This window comes from Microtus oregoni, unplaced genomic scaffold, assembly GCF_018167655.1.
Source record: "Microtus oregoni isolate MIOR12 unplaced genomic scaffold, Mior012 000016F_ref0000370, whole genome shotgun sequence".
NCBI classification, from domain to species: domain Eukaryota; kingdom Metazoa; phylum Chordata; class Mammalia; order Rodentia; family Cricetidae; genus Microtus; species Microtus oregoni.
Window position 1 is genome coordinate 11072305 of NW_024543075.1, and position 26838 is coordinate 11099142.

The 26838-nt window shown below is 49.1% G+C and overlaps 1 protein-coding gene across 1 annotated transcript in view; it reads left to right on the top strand.

Moving 5' to 3' along the window:
• The window catches only part of Adam12 (ADAM metallopeptidase domain 12), a 321067-nt gene that overhangs the window by 271615 nt on the left and 22614 nt on the right, over window positions 1-26838 (top strand). Inside the window, exons 14-18 of the mRNA XM_041666564.1 lie at window positions 7607-7784; window positions 14192-14281; window positions 15993-16188; window positions 25594-25702; window positions 25807-26005. Coding sequence (XP_041522498.1) covers window positions 7607-7784; window positions 14192-14281; window positions 15993-16188; window positions 25594-25702; window positions 25807-26005 — 772 coding nt within the window. The remainder of the gene's footprint in view (window positions 1-7606; window positions 7785-14191; window positions 14282-15992; window positions 16189-25593; window positions 25703-25806; window positions 26006-26838) is intronic.

A 26838-nucleotide genomic window follows, 5' to 3' on the forward strand; every position in this document is an offset into this window, starting at 1 on the left:
TTCCTAATCCTGTTTGACTTGGCAGTTGGGAGACAGCTGGATATTAAGCCGTGCCTGTCTGTACAGTGAGAAGCCCTTAGCGACTTCCTCTCTCTGAAAAGTCGTGGGGTTTTATTTTCCTACAAGTCACCCACCTTTCCACTTCATTCTCTCTTTATGTCTAACCCTGCATTCCGTGCGGTAATCTTGCCCCCAGTGTGCCTAGTAGTTAAATATGAGAGAAAAGGGTGAGTGCATCTAACAAAAGAGGTCATTTCTGAGCAGGAACCTCAGCAGGATGGCTGCAGTGTCTGAGATAAATTCTCCGCGCTGATCTGAAAGCAGCTCTCCTTTCTGGGTCTCAGGTATAATTATTTTAAAGTGTTCTTGTGCTCAGGGACAGAAGCGTGTGAAATGGCTTCTTTTCCGAGTAATTTCTCCACTTTTATTGCTGTGCTCAAGTCTGCCATTGCTGTCTGTCAGTTCAATTAGCTGCTGACCTGGCATATCGGGGGACAATTTATTAAATGTATTGAATGGTGTACTGTGATGAGTTTGCCAAGGGCTGTGGGAGAAACAAACTTGTGTGCTTAAGTACATATGATGGACTAAGCAAGATCTTTGGTGTCACAAAAAGCTACAAAAAGAGAGCCCAGTTTGGTACTCTCTTCATTGGAGCTCCAGGGAATAAGGCTCCTGAGTAAGAAAGCAAAAATACAGGTGAGAGGAAGACAGAATTAGGATGCTGGCTCTTGGAGCAGGTGAAAGGGAGCATCTCTCTGTTTACAGACACCACCTTGCACCTAATTTGTATGCAGAGCAAGGACCCAAGTATTACTGAAGTTATATTTTGTTCTGTTTTTGAGATAGGATCTTTCTATGTAGTCTTCTTGGCTCTCCGGGAACTTACTACATAGACCAGGCTGATCTTGTACTCACAGAGATCCACCTGCCTCTGCCTCCCAAGGGCTAGGGTTAATGATGTCCTTAACTTCACCAATGTTGCTGTGATTCTTAATATTTTCAGACTCATTCCAGATTTGGGTTTGTCTTGAGACAGGCAGATACTTAGGGAAGTTTTAGTCCATGATCAATAAGGTCTTCGAAATGCTGTCCAGTGTTTCTCAGAAAATGGCACCATGGTGTCTACCAGAACGGCATCAGAGCAGAGCACAGGAAGGGTGCACTCAGGAACCTGCACTGTGCTCCTGTGACCACACAAGTAGGTGTGGGTTGCTCCACTAGGTATCCTTAGGACATGAACCCAGATCGTAGGCGAGGAGTTTTCAAACATAAACCAGCCTCTCTTGGGCCATCTAGTGATAACCAGATAGTGCTGTCTTACCATGGAACAATCTTTGAGCCCCAGAAAGGGATGTTGGGCTGGTGTATGCTACAGTGTGGATGAGCCTTGGAGCACTAGGCTCTGAGCAAGAACCAGCAGCACAAGGGGTCACAGTGTGGGCCACGTCTTCCAGGCCATGAACACAAGTGACTACGGAACAGCCATGGGGGTGAGTGGTGGTTCTGCTTTGCTGGCCCGTGGCTCCGATAGAACACTCTTGACACAGACCCATTTGGGAGAGGAGAGGACTAGTTTTAGTTCACACTTGCAGATACCAGTCCACATTTGAGATAAGCCAAGGCAGGAACCAGAAAGGAGCACTGATTACTGGCTCATGCTCAGCCTCCTTTCTCATAAAGCTCAGGTTCACCTATCTAGGGATGATGCTGCCCACAGTGGGTGGAGCCCGCCCACGTGCATCATAATCAAGATAATCTCCCACAAGCATGGCCACAGGCCAGGGTGATCTGGGCAATCCCCCTATGAACACTCCCTCAGATGACCCTAGACCATGTCGAGATGGCAGCTGAAGGTAGCTAGGATAGTAATAAAGAGAATGTTCCAGAAGTACATACTGACTGAGGTCCTACAAGGTTGCCTGTGAACTAAGGATCACTAAATGGTAAATTTAAAGTGACTTAAAAGGTGAATTTCCCGTGTTATGAATTTTGTATCCAGTAAGCTGCGCCCCTGGGAGGACGCGGGTGCTGGGATCCTCCTTCATCACCCCAGTCTGTGATGGGACAGGGCCTGGGAGTTGCACTCTTAATGCAAATGTTAACACTGCGACCACACTCTGAGAACCACTGGCCTAGGCACATGTTGGGGTGTAGGCAGGTGAGTCCCAAGCCTCTGAGGCTGGGCATCAAGTGTATGCTGATCGCTGACTGCACTTCAGCCATTCACCACAGGGACCCCGATGCTGACTGCAGGTAACGGCAGTGTCTAATCACTGAACGTGGAATCAGAAGACTTGCTCAAACCCAGTGCCTGTCAGCCCCTAACTAGATATGCATCCCTTTGCAAATGAGGACAATATTCTCCTGGGATTGCTTTGAATGGATAGTTAGACAAATATCTACTCAGTGACTAGTAAATTTATCACCTTGTAATGGGAATATTATGCCAGGCAAAACAATGCTCAGTTGACAAAATTAACCCGTGGTCCCCCCCATATGTGTCACAAATAACCATGTACCCTAATTCTAGGACCATTTCCTGGGAATCCTACAGAGCATAGAGAAATGGTTGGAAAGATGGAGGAGGTGTGAGGAAGTCAGCTAGGAATGGGACTTGTTATTCAAGACTTCATCCTGAATAACATGGGGCAGTACTCAGGTCAAGTCTGAATTGTCATCTCCTCCGTTTAGAGTAGGATGGACAGTTGCAAACTACTTCCTATAGCATGATTAATAACAACCCAGAGACCAAAATTGGGGTTCAACCTAAAGGTCAGAAAAGCAAAACAACCAGCCACTTGCTCTTACCTCTATTTCAGTCCAAAATGGTGATCCTGCCTCCTAGAATCTCAGAATGAGACTGTGTCTGAGAGCTGTCTCCTCCCGTCTCTAGGGCTGGAATTAAAGGCGTGCACCACTACCACCCGGTTTATATGGCAAACTAGTGTGGTCACTGGGATTAAAGGTGTGTGTCACCACTGTCTGGTCTGTACGGCTGGTCGGTGCAACTGTTTTGCTCTTTGAACTTCAGACAAGCTTTATTTATTAAAAATACAGATGAAATATCACTACAGCTTCGCAAGTGGGTGAGCAAATAACTGGGAGTTGGGAAGCTAGCTTCCAGATCAGCATCTGCCATCAGAGAAAGTTCCAAGGCAGCAGGCCAGGAGGCAGGGACGCACGTGGCCTTGCTGAGCATTCTGAGCTTCGGTTCCCTAGTATGGCTAAACCACAGTGACAGCCTCCATCAGTGGTCACACCACAGGCCCTGCTGTGCCATCGAGAACAGATTCTAAGCCTGTCTCAGGGTTCACTGGCTTGTCGTTCATACTAGTAATCAAGGAACTCATGACTGCATGAACCAGTAGTCCTCAGTGCTAAGCACTCAATGGCCCTGTGAGGTGAAAAAAATATTCTGATATGTGTAGATCAGAATAGTATTGTAATGAGAACAATCTAATATTCTGGTTCTGTTCAATATCCCTTCTCTTCTGAGACCTGAAAGAACTTCAGATTATTAAATTTTGTGTGGGGAGTGGAGGTCAGGGTCCATCAGCTTTAAGTTTTGATGCTTTCTTAGCACTGAACACTATCCACTGAGCACCTTAGTGGCTTAGGGAAAATGTAGTCTGCTGAAAGTTGGGAAAAGGAAAGTGCCTCCGTCGATGCTGTGACATTATATTGCTATCCTCTAAATGTCTCTATGGGGAGGTAACTCCTGGGCATGCGAGACACCAGGCCTGCCTCCTCACGACGTCGCAAACCCTTCTGGGTTTCTGGCAAGCTGGCCCATATCATCCTTGTTGCTTGAAGAGATGAGAGAATGTATTTGTAAAACAGACTGGCAAGGCACCATGGGTAAGGACACTCTGGTGTCTTCTCACCATAGCAGGACTTTGTCCTTGGCTATAAATGACAAGGACTGGCTGGCGGTGCTTTTCTGGAGAAGGAGCTGCTTTTAAATGTGTGCATCTGCCTTTTCACTGATGGATAATCCACCAAGAGAACTGTGGCCCGCTCCCATGGCGAGCCCTTTCCAGGATGTGTCCACGCTCTTTTCATCTTGCCCTTTGGAGTGGCTCATTTTCTCCCTTCACAGTGAGCTCTCCTTGGGGGATCTACCCTCTCCCTTAGCACAGTGTGCATCTCCATTACTTATTCTCTTCAATATCTTCCTTCGTAATGGGATACTTTGTTCCTGGATGTCCTTACCTCTCTGCCTGCTGGAACAAACCTTGACATCTGTGTGTGTGTGTGTGTGTGTGTGTGTGTGTGTGTGTGTGTGTTGCACTTCTCTGCCCCCAAAGTCTTCAATAAGCCTGATACCTCCTCAGTGTGAATATTTTCAGAATAACTGCATGATAGGGTCACATTGCTTTTCTTCCCCTAACTGCCCAAAGAAGGTTCAAGAATAATCCATCAGAATGAAATAGTCAATGGTCCCTTCCAGGAGAAATCACAAAAAGATGAATCATGAAAAACTGTCTCCAGGCAGAAAATGTCCCTCAGCCCCATCTCTGTCCTCCAAAGAACTGTACCATAGATGGGGATGTTATCAGAGCTCTCTGTCAAGTGGCTCAGAGTTGGAGCATTTGCCTGCCATGCCTGGTTACTACCCGGTACCAAAGAAAAGGAAAAATTACTTGAGAAAGTGTTATTGGCACTGGAGATGGCCAAAAGACCCCAGGTTGGAGGAGGAGCAGAGGGCCATGCCAGAAGTCCCTGGGAGTTTTATCAAGCTAGACTAGAAAGGCCAGGATGCCAAGGCTTTGGGGTAAGGGTGACCTCTGTGAAGTGTGTGAGTGACCCCTCAGGGTCAGCAACTTTATTAAAACCTTATCTGGTATCTCAGAGGACAGTGAAGTTTTGTGGTTCCAACCGAGGCACCCTAAGGAATTGATGTCTGAAAGTCAGTGGACAGCCTTGAGTCTTGGTCCTTACTTGCCACCTTGTTTGAAACAGGATCACTTGGCTTTCTACTGAGCACAGGCTACCTGGCTCATAGGCTCCTGGGGATTCTCTTGTCTCTGCCTCCCTTCTTATCATGGGAGTACTGGGACTAAAGGCACATACTATTGCTTCATATAGGTTCTGGGGATCTGACCTGAGGTCCCCCCACTTGTATTGTGAGCTCTTTACCAACCGAGCCATCTCTGCAACACTTTGTCTCTTCTTCATCACCAACCCACCCCCTCAACTTCTCCTGGAGTCTTTTCTGATTGACTTGGGCACTCTCCAGAGACTACTCTCTTCTGGAGGGAGCTGGTCACAGTATGTCACCAAGTACCTAACTATGTATATCAAAGAATGAACTACAGGCCCCAGCATCCTCAGGGAGGGGTGCTCTCAAAAGGAAGAAAAGGCCTGAACTGGTCCTTAGCCAAGCTTCTTTGCAAAGGAGAGCTGCCCTCAGCACCTTGTGTAATGCCCTGGCCTCTTCCACACCAAACCTTTCTAAAATGAAAATGTAATACTCTGTTGTTCACTGGAGCTTTCCCGCAGTATTGTAATACCAGCGATAATCTATCTGCAAGGAGACTTAATAAGAGTCCCAAGGGAACTCTTGTCACAGCCCTGCTCATCAGTCTCAACTTATCTTCCCATCCAGCAGAGCCAGACTCGACTTCATTTGTTTATTTGTGGTTTGACTTATACTCCGGTTAACCTAAGAGTGAGCGGTAGGGGAGGGGTGGAGGGATGGTGTCATCCGCTTGGCTGCATGAACCCTCAGTACCCAGAGATGTTACCAAACTAAGTCATGATGTGGCAGTTTCTCTGCCATATTTAGGGAGATGTAGCTGCTTGTGTCGGTCTGGCCAGCTGATTGAGATCCAACAAGAACGTCATCTTGCAACTGTCTGCACGGGGAGGTACGCCTGGGCATGCTGGACAGTAGGCTTGCTTCTTCGCTAAGTCATAAAACCTTCGAGGTTTCTGGCAGGCCTGTCCTTGTCTTCAGTGCCTCAAGAGATCAGAAAAATGCTCGTGTAAGAGAGAACGGTACGCTCTGTGCTGGGCAACTATATTAGTCTGTGTTCTGTTGCTATCACAAAGTGTTTGAGGGTGCATAGTACATAAAGAAGAGAGGTTTATTCGGCATATAGTTTAGAGCTTGTTCAGAGACATGGTATCACCCTGGTACAGGCCTCATGGCTAAAAGTATCACAGGGGCAAAAAGCATGCAAGAGGAAGCAGTCACGTGGCAAGACAAGAAGCAAGATTCTGAAGGCAAGCTTATTCTTTTGATGTCTCATTCTAGTGAGAACTAGTCAGGGTCTTTCAGAAGCTCCTTTCCTTCTGGTGGTGGCACCCCTCCTTCCAGGAGGCCCCACTTGTGCAAGGCCCCTCACCTCCTAGCAACAGAAGTATATGAGCCATGGGGACTTGCTAACCCATACCCATAACCCCAGCTGCTGTAGGAAAGGATTCCCAGTTCTCTGCAGCTCACATGGTGTCTCCATCCTAGTGAACACTCGGGAGCTCTAGGTTGTTCTCTCTCTGGGAATCAGGACTGGGTACCACATGCAGCTCCTCCAGCTCTTGGTCATTGGAGAGAGGGGAAGGAAGTCATAAGGGAGGAATAGTCAGTTCAGCACCAGCATCGCTTCTGTGTGCAGCCCACTGCTAAGAGTTAGTCACAATGTCCACGTGGGTGCCAAGTCCCTGGACAGCTTCTCTAGACCCCAGAAAGGGACCAGCACTCTGACTGACCGCACCACACCCATTGTAGCCGTGGAATTTATAGGCAAGGCAAGAGCAAGGCCTGTGTTTCTAGACCACCTCCATTTGTTTAAAGCTGTGCCAGGGAAAAGACAGTGACTTTTCTTCTCAGGCATGAATGCCAGTACCAACCTGATCTACGGTAGGACAGACCACATATCCCCTGGACCCATGGAGCCAATAAGCACCATCATGTGTTCCATTATCCTCTTTGCATATACCAATAAAGACATGATGTATGTCTTTGTTATAAATTCTAGACCCTAAGACTTCATTTCCTACAGCATCACCTCTGGGGTGGTTTGGCTAAGAATGGCCTCAGTAGGTTCATAGGTTTGCATACTTGGTCCCCAGTTGGTAGAACTGTTTGGGAAGGATTAGAAGGTGTGGCCTTGTTGGAAGAGGTGTGTCCCTGAAGATGGGCTTTGAGGTATAGAACATGTGGCTCCAGATGGGAGCTCTCAGCTGTTCCTGCCATCACACCCTTACTCCACCCTTATGGGCTCTCACCCTCTGAAACCATAAGCCCAATTAAAATTATTTCTTTTATAGGCTGCCTTGGTCACGGTGTTTTATCACAGGAATGGAAAAGTAACAAATACAGCCTCCCTGAAGAACTATTAATAGCACTGTGATATGACTATGTCCAAAGCTATTGCTATGAAACGACCACAAGATCCCTTCTCTTTTGACAAAGCCCTTCTTCCTCACCGTATGTGAATGAATGCCAGGACTGTCTTGACAGCTGTGTTTAAGCAAACTCTGTTCATTGACATAGCTGTGAGTAGCTGTACGTCACTACCAAGAGGCATCCTGGGCCAAAGACCCTGAGGGCAGAGAAGGCCACTGGGGCCCGTGACTCACTGAGGCCTTTTCTTCCCAGGTTCCCGTTCCCCATGGTGTTCAGCAGCTGTAGCAGGAAGGACCTGGAGACTAGCCTGGAGAAGGGAATGGGGATGTGCCTCTTCAACCTGCCAGAGGTCAAGCAGGCCTTTGGGGGCCGGAAGTGTGGAAATGGCTACGTGGAAGAGGGAGAAGAGTGTGACTGCGGGGAACCAGAGGTAAGGGGACCCTCTCCATGGTATCTACTGTTGCCTCTGCCCGGGAGGAGGGGGAGCTTGAGCGAGCTCAGGCAGCAAAATGAACATGCTGGAAATGGGCAAAAGACTAGAGAGATAGCTCACTTGGTAAGGGGCTTGCCATGCAGCCAGGAAAACCTGAGTTCCTAAAAGCCCTCATGGAAAAGCTGGGTGTGGTGGCGTGTGCCTGCAGTCCCAGCACCGGAGAGGCAGAGATGTGCAGATCCCAGAAACATACCAGCCAGTCGGCCTCATCCAATGGCTAAGACCCAGAAGTCCCAGTGAGAGATCTTAGCCGCTCCCCTCCCCCCCAAAATAAATGGCGAACTGGAGCAAGGATACTTGATGTTGATCTCTGGCCTACACACGCGTGGGGGAGGAGAGGGAGATAATGAGTTGGTAGTGCGGATGCTGCTATAATCGAGATTCTCTGGAAGAGTCCCATATGGATACCTTGGACAAGCTCCTCATTGTGGGTGGCTTTCTGGAGTGTTAGCCATGTACAGAGTTGGCTGTATCGCTAGGTTTTAACAAGGGAGTGCCTTCTCCTCTGTTGAAGGATGCTTCCATTCTTAGGGTGATGAGGATGCGAACAATAAAAAGGAGTTAGCTCAGAGTTTCTTGGAAAGCAAAGCCCCAGGAGTCTAGCTTCTGGGGGTTCCTAAGTCCCAGGCCTTTCTCTTTGCAAAGCCTGCTGTGGATGGGAAGTGGGAAGTGTGGCTAAGCAGCGCTGAGCTGGGCGCTTTCTGTCTAGCTGAGATTGTTCTTCAGCCTCCTCTGTGTGCACAGCTGAGGCTTCAGAGGATCCAGCCGTTCAGCTTGTTAGCGCTCGGAAGCAACGAGAAAAAGCAGCCAGCGTTTGCAACCAGCAGTAAGCTTATTGAACCCTGCTTTCCCGCCAATCTCTGGGAAGTTTCTCATTTGTATAGGCCCAAGATAAAGCTGATAAACACAAAACATGTAAGTCATTTTCCCTCCCTAAATAGTCTTGAGAAAGAACAACAAAGAGAACACTACTACCTCGCATGCGAGTCTAGCTTCTAAGGGCTCCTAAGTCCCGCTAGGCCCTAGACTGCCTTGACAAGTGCCCCCCACACAACGTGGAGGAGATGGTATTTGGAGTAAATCAAAGCCCGGGGTTTGCAGAGCAACTAAGATGGGGCTCCTTCCATGAGGACATATGCAAGCCAGAATGGGAGACAGGTCTGTGGCAGGTCCATAGGTGGCTTCACAATGGCTCAAGAAACCAGCATCTCAGAGGGCTCCTTGGGAATGCCATGCCCAGGAAACAAGGGAAGCCGGGACAGGAAGCCTAAGCAGCTCATATATTCCTGTGCTCATCACAGGAATAAAAGAATCTTTATCATAGCCTGTCTCCAAGTCCCCAAGGAGGCTCCTCCGTGCCAGCGGGAATGCTCTTACTCTCACAAGTTCTGAGAGAAGATGCACAGCACTTGGGGGTAGGGGAAATCAGATGGAGTGAGGAGAGACAGAAATAGTTTTGTGTCCTTGACAAACTCAGAACTTCTCCGTGATAATGGCCTTGTCCACAGCGGTGGTTAATTTTGCTCACAGTGAGCAGGGAGCAGTTGCCGGCTAGGAACAAGTCCTAATTATAGTCTTACCGAATGGCTTCAGGATTAGCAAAGGGAAAAGTGAAGCCATCGTGGGATAGCGTGTACAAAGGAGAAAAGTCCCTTGGAGGCCTTGTTAATTGCTTAAAGAAACAACCCAATTAGTTTAAATTACCCACATTTCTCAGGAGAGGCCATGTTGACTTAAGATGGTTTGTCTTTGATCTGAATGCCTTATAATTATTTATTAATGCAAGTAAATTGGGTGGTTCTTCCTGGAATCATGAACGCTGGGATTTGGAATGACTCCACTGGCAGTTATCCACCCCATCTGCCTTCATTAGCATCCACCACTGTCTCTGTGCCCACAAGTCCCATCACTGCCACGTTCATCCTCTCCACACCACCATCCTCACACTGCCATCTGTACCCGTTAACTGCCATCCCCACCTCCAACATACCTGCACCACCACCCCACTCACCATTGCTGCCACACCAATGTCCCTACCAGCATCATCACCATTGCTGTCATCACATCCTGACCATCATTACCCAACGTCCTCAGTGTTATCCCCACCAGCACCGCACCAGCATCAGCATCCTCACCACCAGCACTAGCACGGCCATCACCACCAGCACTGCACCAGCATCAGCATCCTCACCACCAGCACTGCACCAGCATCAGCATCCTCACCACCAGCATCAGCATCCTCACCACCAGCACTGCACCAGCATCAGCATCCTCACCACCAGCACTGCCCCAGCATCAGCATCCTCACCACCAGCACTAGCACAGCCATCACCACCAGCACTGCCCCAGCATCCTCACCACCAGCACTGCCCCAGCATCAGCATCCTCACCACTAGCACTAGCATGGCCATCACCACCAGCACTGCCCCAGCATCCTCACCACTAGCACTGCCCCAGCATCAGCATCCTCACCACCAGCACTAGCACAGCCATCACCACCAGCACTGCACCAGCATCAGCATCCTCACCACCAGCACTGCACCAGCATCAGCATCCTCACCACCAGCACTGCACCAGCATCAGCATCCTCACCACCAGCACTGCACCAGCATCAGCATCCTCACCACCAGCACTGCCCCAGCATCAGCATCCTCACCACCAGCACTAGCACAGCCATCACCACCAGCACTGCCCCAGCATCCTCACCACCAGCACTGCCCCAGCATCAGCATCCTCACCACTAGCACTAGCATGGCCATCACCACCAGCACTGACCTATCAGGGGATCCCTGTGTTCCTATTGCCAGCTACTCATGCCATGCTCCTCCATCTCCACAGAAGAATCCCACAGCCATGGATAGGTGCTTGATGTCTCTCCAGGGACCTCACTGCACTGTGTTGATTGTGACAAACTCATTAGATAAAGCCAAAATCTTCTTGCATGTAGTTCCCAGCTTGGTATTTCTATAGTTAGGGTTCTCTTTTTTTCATAAAGAGGTTTCTTGATATTTTAAGAAAACTCCCTTCTCCTTATCTGAAGCTCTTCCTCCCTAGAAATTTGCTAGCATCACAGTGAACCTTTTGCCCCACTTGTGTCATATTAACGTATGTTTTATGTTTTAAGTCTAGGTTCAGATGTCAATGGTACCTAGCCACGTGTCCTAGTTTCTATCTCTTGCTGTGCTAAAACGTTCTGACCAAAAGTAACTTGGGGAGGAAAGAATTTCCTCGGCTTACATTTCCAGGTTACAGTTCATCATTGAAGGGAGTCAGGGTAGGAACTCAAGCAAGAAAAACAGAAGCAGAAACCAGGAGGAGCACCCCTGTGGTCTCACTCTCTGGACCATGCTCAGACAGCTTCCCTTTCCAGCCCAGAACTACCTGGAATGGGCACTATCCACAGTGAGCTAAGCCATCCTAAATCAACTCACAGTCAAGACAACCCCCTACAGACATGCCCAGTCTGATCTTGGAAATCCCTTGACTGAGTCTCCCTTCTCAGACAACCCCAGGCTTACAAGAACTTCCATTCAAACCTGTTACCTGGGCTCTTTTGTCTGGTCCCCTGTGCCCAGGTCCTGCAGACACTCCTTCTGTTGCTAATCACACCAAACGCAGGGAATGGCAGATCAGTGTGACATACACCAGCCCACAAACCTACATGTGCTCCCTCACTGCCAGAAGCTCCATTGTGTCCAGGAGAGTGCACTGTAGCTCATAGTGACCAAGAATCTCCATCTGCTTCCCACAGCCCAAGAAAGGCTATTTAGTGCTTATACACGGTCTTCAATAGCTTTGTTATTCTTTTTATTTGGAGACCTGACATTCATTGGTTCTGTTGCTTCTCTGCTGACTACTAAAATAGTAAATGCACCAATAGGCAAGGAATTTGTCTCTTCTGTGAAATCTGGTAGTACATAAAGAGATTTGAGGTAGTTTAAAAATTGTTTTTACCTTCTGGTAGAAGGTATTAAGGATTCCCTGATAAACCGCCCTTCCAACTCACAAGGCTGGGAACGCTGCCCCATACCATTGAGAGTCAGGAGGATACCAGTCCCTTGCACGTCTTTTAAACGTCATTATCTTTCTCACGTGATGGATCCCCTTTGAAGTTGTTCCACTTGGCTACCTTCCCACTGGGGCTGCTGCTTACATTACAAGTGATTTGAGGGGTGGCAGGAGGAGCCCTCACAAGTGTGTTAGACCCAGATATCAGATGACCGCTTTAACTCAGCATTGCAAGGAAGTCTCTGGCTCAGCTCCTGTAACATTCGGGAAGTCACTAAGACCACAGCAAGCTGAGCGGTGCTGCTGCACACCCAGGGGCACTGGTCCAGGATGCAATTAATGGGATCCTTAAGAGGGAAAACATTTCTAAACTTGTATAGAGCTGTAAGCCCATAAGCTGAAAACCCTCCCTGTCATGAAAGCCACCGCACTGACTTCTGGTTGGCAGCTTTATCTTACTGTGTACATTACATGTCCCGGATGTTTACAGAGTCCTCAAGCGGATTTAAAATTTAACAAGTTTGGAAGTATGCATGGTAGGAGCAAACGTAAACACTGCGTGAGAGATCAGTCTGTGGGGCTCCGTGGCGGATGCTGAGCAGGTGTCTGGGGGCGCCCTACATCTTCCCAATCACTGGCAGATTTATTAATTACATCTATAAGACCGAGAAGAAATTCATTCATGAGAGATATTTTTCAGGAGTAACTGACTATACTGTTAGACATGGACACGATTAGCTTCATGCTGGCTGGCCAGCCAGGTGTAAGTTTTTCAGAATACATCAAAAATTAAAGAATGTTGAGGTTGAGGTCTTGGGCGGCATTAAGCATTCTGTGACATTTTCTTCTTAATCGCACAAATTCCAAGCTTCCAGGAGGCTCTAAAGCTCATGGGCTTCAGGGATTGGCTACACAAGTGGGTGCAGCCTTCGGCTAAGACAGGCAAAGGGTGTTGATCCTTGTCTCTATCAGAAAGCCGTGAGCTCACATGGTGTACTGTCTCTAAAGGAGTTGAATTTCTTCTTCACTTCTGTTTCAGAGGGGATAATACAACTCAATTTGTGTGTATTTAGATCCCCTGAAAATGGGCATGCTCAGGACAGGTGTGGTAGCATAATCCTCCAATCCTCACACTAAGGAAGAAGAGACTGGGGGATCACCCACCAAGGGGTGGGGCCAGCCTGTCTACAAAGGAAGTACCATGCCAGCCAGGCCCACAGAGACCTTAGCTCCCAAAACAAGAAAGAAGGCTGAGGATATGGCCCAGTTGGTAAAGTTCTTGCCTTGCATCCATGAGTCCTTGGGCTTGATTTAAAAAAAAAAAAGTATAAGAGAAAAGGAAGGAGAGAGAAAGGAGAAAAGAAGGCAGGGAGGGGGGAGAGTGGCCAAAAAGGAAAGGGGGGAGAGAGGGAGAGAGAGAGGGAAGGGAGGAAAGACGGATGGGGGAAGGGGAAAAAAAGTAAATAAAATGAGAACTCCTACCCCAACACCCTTTAGCCTCACTCTGATGCCCAGTCCTCTCCCCAGAATATCCTAGGCCGAGGACTTACCTTTGCTAAACAAGGATTTACTCCTCACCCACCTGGTATACCACAGGGAACTGTCCTGAATGTTTTTCCTCTTGGTGCATCTGCATACTCCAAATCAGAAGTAGACTCCCCCCCCATTTTTTTAAACAAATACACCAAACAAGTGCTATACCACTGGGCTGCTCTCCTATCTCTCAGAAGGGTTCATTCTTGAAGAATAAGGGTCACATCCATGCATGGTTTTTGTTTTGTTTGTTTTTAATTTTGTTTTGCTTGGATTTTGTTTTGTTTTTGAGACGGCATTTCTCTGTATATCTGTGGCTGTACTGGAACTCACTCCATAGACCAGGTTAGCCTCTTACTCACAAAGATCCCCCTGTCTCTCTCTGCCTCCCAAGTGCCGGGATTAAAGGCCTGTGCCAACACTGCCCTGTCCATGCATGTATTTTGAAATGAGCAATTTCCAAGCCCTCCGATGATTCTGACACAGCTCACTGCACCATGCCCTGCAGGAAGAATTCCCAGGGAGCTGCTGACCTGAAGCGCTCCTGGCTTCCCTCCCCCAGACCCTCCCCCCATGAAGGACTCTTGAGGACTCCTGACTTCTCTTAGCAACAGCAGACTCCTTGGTTCACAAACACTTACCAGACACTTTGCTCCTGGGCCAAGGAAAGCAGGTCTGGGCCAGGTTTTCAGCTCAGGATCTGGGCACCTTAGCCTTTGCTGTCATTTAGGGTGTGACGTTGGCATTCTGAGAGTCACCATTCCAAACATGACCCTTCAAACGGATCCCATTCCCCTCCTCAGGAATGTACCAATCGCTGCTGTAACGCCAGCACCTGCACTCTGAAGCCGGATGCTGTGTGCGCGCATGGGCAGTGCTGCGAGGACTGCCAGGTGAGTCCAGCGTGGCTGGAGGTTTCTGCCTGGTTTGGGTGGCTCCCGTCTGATGCAAGGGAAGTAGTATGGTGAGCTGCTTTTCCCAAGATCATCCTGGGAAGGAAGCTGCCCTTTCACCAGTCGGTACCATCTAGTAGTTCTTAGAACTCTCTGGTCTGGTAAAATGCACAGTTTAATTGCTAACTCTTGTGATAAATGGCCCACGGCCTAAAAACTAACAGAACTGAGAAAGCCAAGCTCAACCCTAATATTCCATTTGTGCTTGTGGGTGTCCTAACTCCATGAGAAAAGCAATGACAGGAGAGCCTAGCCTTACCCCTGCCACTCAGCCTCATGCCAGGTCCACCTGCCTGATGCCAGTGTCTGGCAGGTAGCAGAGAAGCCATTCTGGTGGTTCCTGGGGGTGTCTGCACCAACAGAAAGTGTGGACCACCCTGAACTGCCAGAGTGGCAACTGCCTGACTTGCTGTTTGCACTGCTCTGACTGCTCTTGCTTTGGTGTTTCTACCATTCATCCTGTTTATTCAGAGTGCATGTCTAACGGGGAAGGCCTGAGCATTGAAGGTTCCTAGGATAGGCATTTATGTCTTGATACTTAAGCAGTTGATCTTGGCACAAGGATTGCAGGAAGCTCCATGATCCACCCCACCCAAGCACATCATTTAGAAGTGGATTATAATGATGCATGTATGTCTGTGTATGAATGTGTATATGAGTGTTTGTGTGCATGTGTGAGTGTGTGTGCATGTGTATGTTATGTGAATATGTATGTGTGTATGCATGTGTGTGTGTGTGTGAGAGCATGCATATGAGTGCATGTGTGTGTGTGTGTCTGTGCTTGTATATCTTCTCCTGATGCTTACTAAGTTCTGGAAAATATTATAAGAAGTACCCAGTACCCAGGTACCCAGTTACTAGTGCTGGAGAGTGCCAGGAAGGGGATGAACCAACACGGAATAAGGCTCAAGGTGGGAGGGATATATGGGTACAACTGTCATCCACTTCTGTAGCTTTCCAGTAATCCCTTCCAAACTTCAGGAGTTGGTGGGTAATTCACCTTGTTGCCTTCGGGAGTATGCAGGCCACCCAAGCCCCGGACTTGGTGGCCTTGACTGTGGAGCTCAAACAAGCTCCCCTGAACCTTCATTTTTTCAGTCTAAAAGATGAGCTGCTTGTCAGACAGAGGTCTAACAGCCCTTGCTGATAGCCGCTACCACTGCTGCTTCTGCTGCCACCTCCTGGTCCTTCTCCCCATCCTCCCCCTATCCTTCCTGCCACTCCCCTTCAGTTTTCCCCATAAAGTGATAAAGGGGGCCCTGGTTCTTTAACTGGATGACAGTATAGCCCTGTTATTGAGAGTCTGATCTTGCTGATTTTGCTAACTTGCCTAAAAATGCCTGAAGATGAGGATAAGGCATGTGATGGTGTCAATCGCCTGAGAAAAGGGTTACCTCTTCAATAAGAGACTCAACAAGAGCCAGACTGTCTGCTCCTTGGGGAACCTGGTGTTACCTGCAGTTATACAGTAAATGTGACCTGTACAAAACCATTTAAGGAGAACTCTCTGCCATCAAAGGGGATGATGCTGAAATCCCCACCTGTTTACTCAACCGTAGTAGGTGGCCTGTTGCAGTCTGCCCCAGGAGAGCTACTGAGGGTCGTTACCTCCTACTTGATACATGTGCCATAAGCCACCTTGTCATTTCAGCTGAAGCCTCCAGGGACTGCATGCAGACCCTCCAGCAATTCCTGTGACCTCCCAGAATTCTGTACAGGGACTGCCCCTCACTGCCCAGCAAACGTGTACCTTCATGATGGGCACCCGTGTCAGGGAGTGGATGGTTACTGCTACAACGGCATCTGCCAGACCCACGAGCAACAGTGTGTCACACTCTGGGGACCAGGTACGTGGCCGCTTCCAGTTCTGTAAGGGACAGTGAAGGACGTATGCTCTATGTATATGAGTCTGGCCTGGCTCCTGGGGGTATTCCTCCATGTAGGCCCATTCTGCTCTGCAATGAGGTTCAAACTCTGAGACGGGAAGTCTGCTTCTGCAGGAGGTGTGGCCACGGTGACCCATCATCTGGGCATAACTCTCACAGTGCACAGTAACTCCCGTGAGCAGATGCGGCCTTTATCTAAAGTCCCATTAAGGTTCTAAAAATGCAGATTAAATCTTAGGGCCCTGCCTGTATATCTCTTTGGGGCTCCCCTCTGAAGTCAGATTCAGGGTTTCCTCGGGCAGCCTAGACACTGGAGTCTTACTCCTTAAAAGCCTCACTACCCCAAACCTCACTACCAGGGGTTCTCAGTACCTAAGGACCTCACCCTGCCTTGCAGGCCTCACTGTCCCGGGGGTTTATCACTCTAACCATTATTACTAGGAGAGCTTGCCACTCCGGGGAGGGCCTCATTACCTAGAAACCATTCTGGATCTACTTCATTTACAGCTCCTGGGATCCTGGCTAGGTATCCCACTGGGGATGTTTTCTGAGTGTGTTACACTTCTTTCTTTCCATTGAGTTTGGCTGAGTCCTCACTTACAGCTAAGAGATGACCTCAGACCTGGCCAGAGGCCCCAGCGCCAGCAAGGCCACTATGGTCAGCCAGACTCAGACCTCAAGCTAAGCCAGCTCTGGGGGAAACCAGAAACTCTCTATAAGGCTCTGGTTTCCAGAGGAATAAGCGGAGTCAACCAGAGCAGAAAATGATGCCCAAACACTGAAGCCTGGTTTTAACTGCTGTGGGTACAACTCCCAAGCCTGGAGAGTTCTCAGTGCCCAGCAAAGATGCCCCCTCACTTGGAGCTTTCTGGGGAAGAAGAAAGTGTGGGCTTGTGGCTCCCATAAGCAGATGTACCCTGGACAGGTAGAATAAAGAGTCCTGAAACTCCCAGTCCTTCACACTTCCTCTTTCGAGTCTCAGTGCTGGCTCCCTCACCTGATGCCCATGAGATTCTTAAGACATAGGTAGGATACCACCGTTACAGCGACACACACCAAGAGACGTTTGTTATACACGTGTCAAATGGCCATAGGACTCCGAATGGGTTAGAGAGTTCAGATACCTTGTAGCCAACCAAGGTCAGTTTAGGACACGGGTTTAGTGCAGCAGGCCTCAGACATCTCTGGTGGCCCTTCCGCTCTCCCAGCTCTTCTACCGGCAGGAAGCTCCCATAAAGTTACAGTGGCTCTTCTGTTGCTCCCTTTATGGGAGCTGGCCTTGGCCTGTGGAGCTTTTCAGTGCCCAGCTGTGCTATGAGACCTGGCCCCAGCTCCGGCATGAGCTCAGATGGAACAGCACAGCATTCCCCAAACCATTGGCTCTGCTGGCTGTCATGGTGACCAAAGCAGGTATTTATCAGTGGGAAATAAAAGGAGGGGGAGACAGACAAACAGATTGAGATCCGTGAGTTATGATGTCAGTAAAGTACTAATCATGGGTATTTATCAGGGAAGCATGAGGACAAAGTCCTGATCCATTTTTACATAAGTCTATGTAAACAGCCGAGCAGGGCAGCACAAGCTTGTAATCCCAGCTCCAGGGACATAGAGACAGTGGATCCCTGGGGCTTGCGCTAGCCAGCCTATCCAGTCACCAAGCCCCTATAGGAGAGAGAACCTGTCTCAAAAATGAGGTCGAGAAGTGACAGAGAAAGACAGCCAACGTTGACCTCTGCCATCACATGCGTATTCAAGGGGCAGGGCCAGGGAATGGGGACAGAGTTGTGTGCTCACTAGACATGCAGAAGCCAGCCTGACTGACAGATGGGCTTCTCAGAAGCAAGAGCATCCACCTTCTTGAAGGCCCCCCATCTTGGTAGCTGAAACTGAAGTCTGATGGCATTATAATCTGCACACTGTCCTGAAGAGGGTCATTTCCCCCAAGAGCCCCCCCCCCCCCCCCCCCCCACACACACACACACACTTAGTTCTTCTCTCTCCTGCCCACCTCCTCCCTGGTGCCTGGGACAAGTGGAATGGTTCTTTGCACTAGGTGCTAAGAAAATCAGGGAGTCCAGGTCTGGGGAACCACCTCAGGCAGTGACTTCATGGGTTTCAATGTGCCCCCACCAGACCTTTCTCAACACAGTTCGTAAAAGAACATCCTCAGCAGAGAGGGGACAGGCAAGGCCTCTGGCTGACTGAGACCATGACTTCTTTGCCACCCCTCGCATTATGTCATGGCCCTTTCTCTCCACACCAGTGAGACTGTCTGGTATGTTGATGACACTTTGAGAGTCACCTGTGGTCAGGGCCTTAGCAACTCGTGACAGGAAAAGTCACAGCTTCCGTTTCTGGAGACCAGAGTCCTCCGATCCAGGTGCTGGGAAGACATAGCACATCCAGAAATGTGGGGGAAGAATGTTGTCTCGCTGCCTTTTCCAGCTTTCCAAGGTTACCAATGTCCTCGACTCCCCGCCCCTCCTTCGTCAAGGCCAGCCGTGCAGTTGTCTGTCCGGCTCCTCTGACCTCAGCTTCTGTAGTCTTCTGGCTCTGCCCCTCCTGTTTCCCTTGCAAGTACCCATATGACTGTATTAGGCCCACCCAGGTCTCCATCTTCTTCCCATCTCAAGATCTCTAAATGAATGTCTGCAAAGTCCCTTTCGTCCTGTAAGGTAACACACTGCTGGGGTCCAGGCTGGAGAGAATGGGCTGGTGTTGAACACTGAGGCTGAACCACTCTCTATTCCTTCAGAAAATTTCTGACCCTTCTTGGATCTCAGCTGTGAAGTGGAATGAGTATCCTACCTACCCATGCATGTAACATCCTCTACTGTAGTCCACGCTCTGTTCTGTCTAGTAGAATGCACGTACCAACAGTCCTGGTGCTTGGCACCTGGTAAATCTAAACTTTAGTCAATGCAATGTGAGTGTGTTCTCAAGAGATGCTCAAGACTTTGTAGAAAGGCGAGATGCGATGGAGAGAGGAAAGACACCGCCTGGATTGAGGGTAGCGAGCAGCCAGGTTGAAGGACTCTGAGAGACACTGCCCTGCAGTCATCATCCGGAAGAGGTGGTGTTTCTAGCATCCAGGATTGGGTAGAGGGTACGACGGGGTGGCAGGGCCAAGGCAGGAAGTGCAGCTAGTTCTGTGTGTGTAGAGCTGTGACTTGGACAGCAGCAGAGACCCTTGTCTGTCATTCATTCTCTCATTTGTTAAGTATTTGCTGACATCCTGCTGGGTAGGAGATGCTGACTCAAGAGCCTGCTTGTGCCAGAGGAATGCACTGCCTGTTCCCTGCATGCTTTTCTCGGGATGTGACTCCCTCTGTCCCATCCTCCCTACAACTACACTAAGCCCTTACCCTGCCCTGGGTGGATGTAGCCCCAGGGGCAGAGGTGACTTCCTGGGCTGGGGCCCTGGCCAGCCAGATGTGCTGGGCTGAGAGCCTTAGAGTGCTGCAGCGGTTGGTTCAAATGAACTTTCCATGATTCAGGAAGGAAGCCTTTGTCCAGGATACATTTGCCGTGTCTCATCTTCCCACTCCCAGATCTAGACCATGTTGTGTAAGGGTCATAGACGACCTCCAGGGAATGGGGTCACTCAGAACTCTAGGGCTCCTTGAGTCATTGCTTGGATGGCTGTGCCTTTCGTATCCAGTGACCTGGCCAAGTTGTTGAGTCACATCGAATTCTCCGGTTACATCCAGGGTGTCTGTTACTCACGCCTCAGAGCTGGCTATTCAAAGCTGACCGGATAAAGCCCTTTCTTCCAGCTAGCTATTCCCTTCTGAGATGGGCCTTTCTCAGTCCAGCATTAGATTCCAATAAAATCCTCCTGCTTCCAAGTCTCCCTAGAAATAAAGGCAGAGAAGATTCAAAGCATGTGCCTGCACCTCCTAAGTGGCAGCGGGACAAACTTTCAGAAGACCTCTGTGGGGTTTGTTCATTTACTTGTATTTTTTTTTATGGTCTAATTATTAGTAGTAGTATTGTTGAAGCTCTCCCTGTTGGCTGGGGAAGTTTTCTTTTCCAACCTGATTTTCTACCACATCTCGCGGTTAGCGTGTGCAAGTTGGGGCCAGGACTTGGCATCAAGTGTCGAACTCAGCCACTCCCCACCTTATTTTCTGAGACAGAGTCGCTCAAGAACCTGAATGCTGGCTTGGCTGGACTGGCAGTCAGGGAGTTCCAGGGATCCTCCTGTCTCGACTTTCCCTTGCTGGGATCACAGGCATGTTCAGCCAGGCCAAGTTTTTTCCATGGGTGCTGGGGATTGGAACTCAGGTCCTCACGCCAGAATAGCCAATACTTCGCCCATTGAGCTGTCTGTCTCCCTAGCTCACTGTCTCAAGATTTTAGATGTTGGCATCCCAGACATAACATTATCTGCAGTTCAAATGGGTATTGAGCTTCTTATTCCAGTTCAGTCTCAATATTCAGGAAGCTTTTCTGTTGCCATGGCATGACCTTTATTCCTGCTAAAATATAGCTGGGGTTTTTCCTCAGGCTGAAGATTGCCTTTCAGCAGTGCTGTCTGCCAGAGCCACTAGCCTAGTGATGGAGACCATTAACATTAATTAGTGATGGAGACCGTTAACATCATAGGTATGTTACATGATCACCACAGGCCAAAAGTCACCGATTTTCCCTTGGAGGGGCCCCCAAACTTGCTGTTAGTGTCCATCTTGTCAGTAACCAGATTCTACGGTCATTGGTTTATGCCACATCAGCTGACCAGATAAGTTTTATGGGATCGTAAATATCCAGTGTTTATCTACAAGGCCGGTTTAAATAAGCCCAATTAACTTGAAATCCACTCAGGGCCTTGCATGTACTGATGGCCTACTGTAACTGATGGTTGCCCAGGGGAAGAAAGGATATTTTGCCAAGAGGCCTATTGTTGGAGAGCCAGGAAAGCCTTGTTCCATCGTGTGAGAAGGAAATGATGGCATTTGTTCATTTGGGCTTCATTCCCTGGAAAAGGCAAAGGTGACTTGGAGAGAATGGAAGGGCAGATGCCACCTGCTTATGTCAGTGCCTTTGTCTGTGGGTTTAAGTGACAGGAGTTGACAAAGAGAGAGGAGTGGACTGGCCCGGACTAGATCAGAGTGTTTGCAGGTGAAGATCGTCTCAAGGAGAGGCTCAGAATGAGGAAACTTGGGGCTTCATTCAAAGCGCTGTCCTCTTCACTTCCTCTTCAGAGGACACCATGACATTGAGAACTTCCAGACCCGGTTACAAGTGTGAGCCACTGTGCTCAAAGCCAAAAGTGGCGATTAAAATGCAGAGCAGCGTCAAGACTCCCTCAGCTTTATCTCCTGCTAGTGGCCAAGCACTGAGCGTTCCCTTATTAAGAACTCAAAGGCTTTAATTGATGTAGCACTGGAGCGATAAGAAAACTGTTGCCATTCTGTCCACGAGAGAGAGATGTGCAGTCTCTCACCTTCGTGAAAACACACAGTGCAGAATTTTTAAGCACAGCGATTTTAAGCCTGCATCTCTGCCTTTGCCGTGCCTGCATCCCTGCCTTTGCCGTGCCTGCATCTCTCCCTTTGCCATGCCTTACATGCCAAGACCTTTCAAATTCTTCACCATTCTGCCTCAGAGACAAGCACCAGCTGGCAGCTGGCATACAAAAGCCATGCCGAACACTAGCGTGTCACTCCTCGTATGGACTCAGTGAGAGGCTGAGAGTGTCAGCTCAGAAGGTCGTCTGTGATTTGGTTTCCTTTTTATCCCTTTCTCTTGATGATGGATCCTTTGAATGTCAAGATGCGTCCCATTTAGAATCCCTCTGCCCCGCTTCTCAGTTTTCGGACTTGAACTTCACCTCTGAGAAAACAGCAATTTTTCTTTCCCAAAAGCAAAGCCTCTGTCTTCATGCATGCAGCTTTACGCGGAGCGACATGACAGCATTTCATCTGATGCCAGGGAGCAGGTGAAAATCCACAGCTGCAGAAGAGAACCCTGGGGAGATGTGTCCACGGCCCTGGTGTTTCATTTGCTGAGCACAAATGGCGGCCTCTGGGAGTGTTGGAGATAGGAGGCTGGCCCACTGGCCTTACGCTCATTTCTTCATGAATATCCTGCTCTTTGCAGTCAGTAGGCAATATATAGTAAATACAAGGAAGATTCATGAGAGAAAGAGGAAAATGAGCAAGGATTATGCCCACCAGCTCCACGAAAAGGGAGAAACCGAAGAAGGCCCCAAGGGACCCAGAAGCCCTAGATCCATTTAGACGAGCATTGACCCTATCCTGTGAGATAGATTGCTCTGGCCAGAAAGGAGTCTTAAAGTCCATCCCTCTGGCACTGCATGCGAAAGTCAGCACTTCCCTGACCATGTAAATGGTACTCCTATAAGAAAAACATAATGTTTTCGGAAGTAGAAGTATAGTAGATACATGAGGCACAACCGTCAAACAATCTCATGTCTTCTACACTGCGACTTCTTATCAATAAAGCAGATTTCACTTCAGATCATCAGAGGAAACCAACCCCTCTGCACTGGTTCTCCTATAAAGGGAGTTACTCCATGGGAGGGTGTGGCTGCTGAGCTGCACTGGAGGGAACAATGCTAAGAAGTGCCCATGAGCTCTAGCTGGGGACATGTTGGTCCCAGAAAGCAGCCTTGCAAGTTGGAGGTAGTCAGATGAGGCATGAGAACTGGACTAAGTTTCAACCTTTCCCATCATTGTAAGTTTGATTCAACTTAATCTTTAGCCTTGAAATCCCTGTTTCTTGCAAGGGGTATCCCCTCACCCCAAAGACTCTATAGTAGGAAACATTAGACAATTGGATGAGGACCAGCATTTCTCATGGAGCTCTGTTCATTCCTTCTTGCCTTCTCGTCCCACCCCCATCATTCAGTTAAAAGAGCAGCTTCGGGGTGTTGATGGGAACTGCCAGTCTGGGACTATTGGAGGATGGAGAAGGGGAAACATCATTCTGTGCTCTCCACAGATAGGAACACAGAAAAGGTACAGGGTGTGCTAGAGAATCGTCTGGGCCATGGTCAGGTGCCTCTTGTCTCCCAGTTTCCAGTAGCAGAGGAAGTCATGGCCCTGCCCTCTTCCACATCTCCACTTCCTTTGCCTCATCACAAGTCACTGCTAAGGTCATTGACAGAGACACATCCTGCTTACGCGTGTGTCAGCAGCAACCTGTGACACAGAGCCTCCTGCTCCTTCAGCGCTTCCTGGTAGAGACACAAAGTTAATCTCAGCGGCCTGTATTGTTCAAGCTGCTGGAGAAAAAACTATATTGGCCAAATTTCTTGAAACTTGTTATCTTAGAAACTGACATCTCTTTTCAAGTCATTTGGGAGGGGGTGGCATGTTTGTGTGTTCATATGCATGTCTTTTGTGTATGCGGGCAAGATATCTCATGTCATCCCCAGTCTTTATTTTCTGAGATAAACTCTTGCTAAACCTGGGACTCAGCAGCTCAGTTAGACCTAATGGCCAGCAGGTTGTAGGCATCCTCCTGTCTCTACCTCCTCAGCAGTGAAATCATGGGTGCGTACCTGGCTTTGTACAGGGATACTGGGGATCTGAACCCAGCTCCTGAAAATCACTTTACCAATCCAGCCATCTATCCAGTCCCTCTCTAAATGTCATCTTTGGGGATTTGTTTTTGTCTTTCTTAGGAAGAGAAGGGTCAACAAAAAGGCATAAAACTACCTAGTGCCTCTCTGTAGTGTCTTTCCGTTGGAGGAAAATCCCTCTAGACACACACAGACTCTATGCGGGTATTGCCCAATGGTCAGTATCTAAGAAGGAAGCAGGGAGCAACCAGCATCATAGGCAATCAAGCTGTTCTTCAGAAAAGGGCTGGTGGACACAGACTCAAGCAAAGGAGATGAGACTCTATGGGAGAAAGGGAAGGTGATGCTGCAGAGACCAAGTGGTCTTTTCCTGCAACACGGCATTAGTTCCGGTTGGGGCTGGTGTGCCTTAGCCAGGAGCTCCAGAAGACCTGCCTAAAACGCTTACTAGGAGTAAAGAAAGGAACGTGCCAGGTATGGTGGCACACACCTTTCGGTCCAGCACTTGGGAGGCAAGGGCAGGTGGATGTCTGTGAGTTCAAAGGTAACCCAGTCTACATGATGAGTTCCAGGAGGATCTACATAATAAGACCCTGTTTCAAAACAAACAAAAAGCAAACAAAGAGGAAGCAGAAGGTCTGGAATGGGATGACTAGTCCAGAGGTCTAAAGCAGGCACAGGCCTATCTCACATGGAAAGAGGGTGACAATGGCGAGCTGTGTGCTTTTGCTATTGAACAAGGCAGCCATTTCTGCTAGGAGCTGATAAGGGAGCAGCACAGGTTAAAGAACAATAGGTATCGTTGCAGAGGAGGGGTGAAGTCCTGGCCTAGGACCAAATCTGATTGGAATCTTGATTGCATTATCACCTTAGAATGCCAACAGAGACTCCCTGGAGCTAGGAGCAGAGAATAGGGCAGGTCGGGCTTTGGGAAGTCACCTCCTAGTCATTGAAAGTGCTGTGAAGGGAAATGTCCAAACCAGATGCTGGAAGGGGAGGCAGGCCAAGAGCTAATGGCCAGGCTCGGTTTGGCCTGCCCCATTCCTCTGACGCCCTCACTGTTACCAACCTTTGAGGCTGCCGTAGAAGAGCCCCCCAAAGCTTTCTCCCTTAGCCCTCAATTCCTTATTCTCTGGCAAAAAGAGGTGGTCTTAACAGGGGTCACTCCATGATCCACAACCATCAGGGCATATCCTGCTGTGTACCCTGACTATTGGCTCAGAGAACAGAGAACAATCTACGCAGAAATGACCGTTCCCTGAAGATGGTGCTTACTCTTGGAGCTCTCTAGGACTGAAAACAAAAGATTTCTGCATCCCTCTCACTCTCCCTCCTCCCACCTTCCCATCCCACCCCCCAGCGCGCGCGCACACACACACACACACACACACACACACACACACTAGCCATCTCTACTCCTTGGAGCCTGCCTAGCTTGTCTTTTCTCACCGGAATTGAGTGGGATGTTGCTACAGAGAGTAGCTTCCCCTTGTCTGCAGCCAGCCAGCCAGCCAACTCCTTCCTGCTCCTGACCAGATCCGATTATACAGTCCAGCCTAATCTCTTGAGAGTCTGCGCATGCCTTGGGTCCCAAATCGAAGCCTACAGCACAACACAGAAAAATGAGTGGGCTGGGCCAGGAAAGGATGCCAGCTGTAGGTCCTCCAGGTTGGCAGCAGCCCCCTCCTGAGCCATCTGGGTACAGCGTGCCACTTCTCCACACATGGAATACCCTTCTCCTTATCCCCAAAGCCCAGTGCTGCTCAGAGGAAATCAGAAGCAGCAACGAGGAAGGTGCCGTTGTTCTTCTGTTCCAGGTGCTAAACCAGCCCCTGGCATCTGCTTCGAGAGAGTGAACTCCGCAGGGGATCCTTATGGCAACTGTGGCAAAGACTCCAAGAGCGCCTTCGTCAAATGCGAGATGAGGTATGAGGCCACATTCCCTGCCACCGTGGCGCTGAGCCCATACACATGGCAGAGGCCACCCCACACTGGCCCTGTTCTGAGCTTGTGTATTCTTACCCTTCCAGAGATGCCAAGTGTGGAAAAATCCAGTGTCAAGGTGGCGCCAGTCGACCAGTCATTGGTACCAATGCCGTTTCCATAGAAACAAATATCCCACAGCAGGAAGGAGGTCGGATTCTGTGCCGGGGGACCCATGTGTACTTGGGCGATGACATGCCAGATCCAGGGCTTGTGCTCTCAGGAACAAAGTGTGCAGAAGGAAAAGTAAGAACCCAGTTCTCACTTGCATCCTAATGTAAGTCTGGAGCACAGCCACGGAAGAGCCTGCTTAGGAACTAGGGGAGGGGACCAGTTGATCTTCCTAAAGCTCCTCAGAATATGGTCTCTGGAATCCAACTCTTTGTACTTAAAAGAAAAAGTCAGCCACTCTGAAGTCCCAGTCTGACCTTTGAGAAACGAATTAGGAGACCTGGGGTTTGTTTTCTCCCTTTAGGAGAAAGTATTTCTTCCCCTGGGCTTCAGGGGGACCTCTTGCCAGGAACTGACCTCAGAAAGAAACACAAGAAACAAGGCAGTGGAGCATCTTGCTTTGGGGAAGTGGCAGAGCTCTTGGGGGCCTGTTCTAGCCTGGGCAAAGTGGGAAGTCAGCGGCATCTTCAGAGACTCTGTAGAGAAAGGAGGGGCACAGAGTGGGGGTCAGCTGAGAGACAGAAGGGGGTCCTTTGGGAGAACAGGGAGGAGGAAGGCTGAGATGCTTTTGGAGTTAAAAACAAAACCAAAAATTTTAAAGGAAGAAGCAGGATTTTTGAGTTTGGCCACACTGGTTTATATATGGGCACGTGTGCAGATATGAGTGTGGGTGGCTGAGCACTGCTGACAGAGACAACCACTTCCAACTAGCCAAGGCCATGCAGCAAATAGGAGCCTCTACAGTGCCTAGATAAACAGTGCCCTGGGGAGCATCCCTGTGGATTCTTTGTGTCACTAGTGACCCCCAAAGCCCTACGCAAAACTCTTAAGAAAATCAGTTAAGTTCTCACTTCCACTGAAACCATCTTCTCGATATAAAAGAGCTCAATCAATACTGTTCACATTGG